The 3,981-nt window shown below is 57.1% G+C and overlaps 1 protein-coding gene across 4 annotated transcripts; it reads right to left on the bottom strand.

Annotated features, from left to right (window-relative positions):
* Positions 1 to 581: 581 nt before the first annotated feature.
* On the bottom strand, positions 582 to 3,576 carry APOC3 (apolipoprotein C3). 4 transcript variants are annotated; one of them, XM_078339531.1, is made up of 5 exons: positions 3,541 to 3,576; positions 3,133 to 3,239; positions 2,859 to 2,993; positions 2,601 to 2,724; positions 582 to 882 (listed from the first exon to the last, which is right to left on the bottom strand). In XM_078339531.1, exons 3-5 carry the CDS (start codon positions 2,986 to 2,988, stop codon positions 765 to 767), a joined length of 372 nt encoding a protein of 123 aa, XP_078195657.1. In that variant the 5' UTR covers positions 2,989 to 2,993; positions 3,133 to 3,239; positions 3,541 to 3,576; the 3' UTR covers positions 582 to 764. The 4 variants fall into 4 exon arrangements, with proteins under 4 accessions (XP_078195657.1, XP_009005099.1, XP_035120533.1 ...); XM_009006851.5 differs by having other exon boundaries at positions 2,859 to 2,926; XM_035264642.3 differs by lacking the exon at positions 3,133 to 3,239.
* Between the last annotated feature and the right edge of the window lie 405 nt (positions 3,577 to 3,981).

Below are 3,981 nucleotides of genomic sequence, written 5' to 3'. Positions count from 1 at the left end.
TATCAGGCATCTTCACATGCAGGGGCTGGGCCAAATGGTTTGAACACTCTCATTTCAATCTCATGACACACCTGAAGTGGAGGGGGTACTGTCGTACCCATTTTACATGTAAGGAACTGAGGCTGATGTCAAGTGGTGGAGCCAAGACTAGTGCCTCATTGCATCTTACTCCAGCCACGAGCCCATCCGGCCTCCTCCCCTCACCTGTACCTGCCAGGTGGCCTGGGTAGGGGAGGTCAGTTCCACAGCTTTGAGTGAACACACACAGTCTCAACTCTGATGAGGACTTAAGTGCCAGGCATAGTGGCTGGCATAGGGCACCCACTCAAGTCATGTTGAGCAGCACCTAACAGTTTATCAAGTATCAGCAAATATATTGTCCTGTTTGGTCTTCCACATAAACCTGTCAAGGAAGGCAGGGTACGGAGGATGATTCCTACCGTAGAGATGAAGAAAATGAGGTCCAGAGACCGCCCAGCTACCAGGAAGTGGACAGAATGCTGGCCAGTGCCCACCCACAGAACAGCCTTAGCCCTTTCCAATGCCCAGACACAGATGGCACACTTGCGACGGGCCACTCATAGCAGCTTCTTGTCCAGCTTTATTGGGAGGACAGCATGCCTGGAGGGGGCCAGGCATGATGGGGAGTGGGAGGGCAATGAGAGTATTGTCCCTTTTAAGCAACCTGTGGGGGCAGCCTGGAGACTGCGGGACCCAAGGAGCTGGCAGGATGGACAGGCAGGTGGACTTGTGGAGTTGAGGTCTCAGACACCCTCGGCCAGAGTTGTGATCTCCGGGCTCGAATCCCAGAACTCAGAGAACTTGCCCTTAATGGTGCTCCAGTAGTCTTTCAGGGAGCTGAAGCCATCGGTCACCCAGTCCCTAAATCAGTAAGGAGAAGCAATGGAGGTGGGGGGGGGGGGCGTGAGAACTCCTCCATAGGCAACATGGGACACACACCCATGTCCCCACTGGCTCTCCCCGACACCCTCTCAACCTCACTTGACAACAGCCCAGAGATCTCAGGCAGGAATCACCCACGGCCGCCAGCCTGGGAGAAGAGATACCCTCCCAGGGACCCCAGCCAAGTCCAACTCTGCTGTCTCCAGGTCACATCTGGATGATGTTTGTACCCCTGGGCCTAAGGCACAGAGTGACATGGTGGGGACATGTGAAAGGTCAAGGCTGTCATTGTTTTTCTGTGCAAACAGCACCCCCTGGAGTTGTACATCCTGGTGGCTCTAAGTGGGGTGGGGCAGAGGGAGGCAGCCTCTCATTTGGAAAGTCATTAGAGGATTAATTAGCCGTGTGATCTGAGGCAGGTCACCTACTTGCTGTGAGCCTTAATTTTCTCATCTGCAAAGTGGGAAAATAGCGCCTACCCCATGGCGGGTTCTGAGGACTAAGAATATTTAAGCACACTTCTGCTATGCCCGCCAATGCCAGTCGGGTGAGGTGGAGAAGGGAGTGGGGGAGAGGAGAGGACCGGTGAGCAGTGGCAGGATGAGAGAGAAGGCAGGATGGGAGAGAAGGATGGGCTTCTGCTCACACGGGCCTCAGCTCTTGGAACAAGGCAGAAGTGCTCTCACGCCCAGGCTAGAATTGGGTCAGGTGGGTCAGGTGAGGCCTCCCAAGGCCAACCTCTAGCCCAGGAGTCCCCAAGCATCAAGTCACAGACGGGTACTGGTCTGTGGCCTGTTAGGAGCTGGGCGGCACAGCAGGAGATGAGTGTTGGGGATCGAGCATTAGCGCCTGAGCCCCGCCTCCTGTCAGATCAGGTTCTCACAGGAGTTTGACCCCCCTATTGCGAACTGTGCATGCGAGGGGTCTGGGTTGAGCGCTTCTTATGAGAATCTAAGGCCTGATGATCTCAGGTGGAACAGTTTCATTCACCCTCAAACCAGACCCGCTAGTCTATGGAAAAATTGTCTTCCACAAAACTGGTCCCTGGTGCCAAAAAGGTTGGGGACCACTGCTCTAGACAGACCTTTGGAAAAAAAAAGTGGGGGGCTAGGTGCAGTGGCTCATGCCTGTAATCCCAGCACTTTGGGAGGCTGAGGTGGGTGGATCACCTGAGGTCAGGAGTTTAAGACTGGCCAGACCAACATGGTAAAACCCCGTCTCTGCTAAAAATACAAAAATTAGCTGGGCGTGGTGGTATGTGCCTGTAATCCTGTAATCCCAGCTACTTGGGAGACTGAGGCAGGAGAATGGTAGGAGAATTGCTTGAACCTGGGAGGCAGAGGTTGTAGTGAGCCAAGATCGTGCCTCTGCACTCCAGCCTGGGTGACAGTGAGACTCCATCTCAGAAGCAAAAAAAAAAAAGGGGGAAGAAAAATGGAAATAAGGGCTAAAAATGGCCCGCCCTAGGGCTGCCCTGGGGAGCACAGAGGGACTGGGAGGTATGCAGTCCCGACTCTGTCATCTCTCCTGCAGCAGCCTGACAAAGGCTCTGTGAGAAAAGAGGAGGCCAAAGAGGAATAGGCCCAGGGGAGGCTGGGAGCACCGCGGCTCCACTGCTGGGCTCCCACCAGGGCAGGGGCGGTGGGGAATGGAGGGAGCCGGCAGGGAAGATGGGGAGGGAGGGCTGGCGGGTGTACCTGGCCTGCTGGGCCACCTGAGACTCCTGCACTTTGCTCAGTGCGTCTTTGGCAGTCTTGGTGGCGTGCTGCATGTAGTCCTGCATGAAGCTGACAAGGGAGGTGTCCTCGGCCTCTGAAGCTCCTGAGGAAAGAGCAGGGCTGAGCAGGCTGCATGGGCCTCTGGTCAAGCCCTGGGGTCCTGCTTGACCACCCATTGGGACCAGGATCCCCAAGCCACCTCCACCTGCCCCCAGCCCAGTCCCACCAAGTGCTTACGGGCAGAGGCCAGGAGTGCCAGGAAGGCAGTAACAAGGAGTACCCGGGGCTGCATGGCACCTCTGTTCCTGCAGGGAAGAGTCCTGTGAGGAGCACCCCAGAACTCCATGCCTCCCTGAGGAGGCGGCATGGTCCCTAAGGTAGAACCTGAGCTGAGTCTGCAGAGGGAGAATGGGCCTGCTCCCTGCTAAAACAGGCTCTCAGAAGGGGGACTGGTGAGGGGCAGGGGACCGAGGCCCAAAGGGAGGTGGGCAGCATGGAGCAGAAAACCCACCAGCCTGGACATCAAGGCATCTGCAGTCTGGACTGCTCTCTGTCCAGTCCAGCCAACATGCTGTGTGACTTCGGGTGATTTCTGGCCTTCTCCAGGTCTCAGTTTCCCTGTTTGGGGTAGGCCTGGGCTGGCTAAGGCTTCCTCCAGCCCTAAGCCTGCAGAATGAGGGGGGCATGCACTTGGAGCCAGTTCCAGCCCCACCCGCTATGTAGCTTTGGGCAAGTGACACCCTCCCAGGCCTCCATTTTCTTCAGGTTATGGTGAGAGGTGGGGGCACCCATTCAGCTCCGAGGTGTCCTTGGCTCTAGCAGGTGCTTCTCCAGGCTTGCTGGCTAGGCTGGGCAGGGAGCCCCTCTTGCCCCTCTTCATCCTCCTCCCCTCCTCTTCCGCCTCCCCAGAAGGCATTACCTGGAGCAGCTCCCTCTAGAGATGAACTGAGTGGACAGGCAGGAGGGCTCTGACCTGTTTTATATTGTCTCCAGGGCAGCGGGCACTGATGACCAGGGCACCGGGCAAAGGTCACCTGCTGACCAGTCGAGACCATGGCCTGAGGCAGGGTGGCCGGATGCAGCCAACTGGTGGGAGAGTTGGGAAATCCCTAGGAGACTGTGCCCATGCTGCTGTCCCGCCAGCCTTGCGTCCCGGATGGGCTCAGGAACTGGGGGTGGGCCTGGTGAGTCCCCCTATTCCTTCCTAGCAGACTGGCTCCTCAGGGAGAGGCTGGTGGGAGGGGAAATGGCTTAGGGATAGCCAGGGGCCTTGGGCCCATCTCAGCCCTTTACACTGGAATTTCAGGCCCCTCCCTCTGCCAACCCCAAACCCTGAAAACAGCCTGAAGAGGACTGAGGG

Source organism: Callithrix jacchus, chromosome 10, assembly GCF_049354715.1.
Source record: "Callithrix jacchus isolate 240 chromosome 10, calJac240_pri, whole genome shotgun sequence".
NCBI lineage: Eukaryota > Metazoa > Chordata > Mammalia > Primates > Cebidae > Callithrix > Callithrix jacchus.
This window is presented reverse-complemented; position numbering and strand designations above follow the sequence as displayed.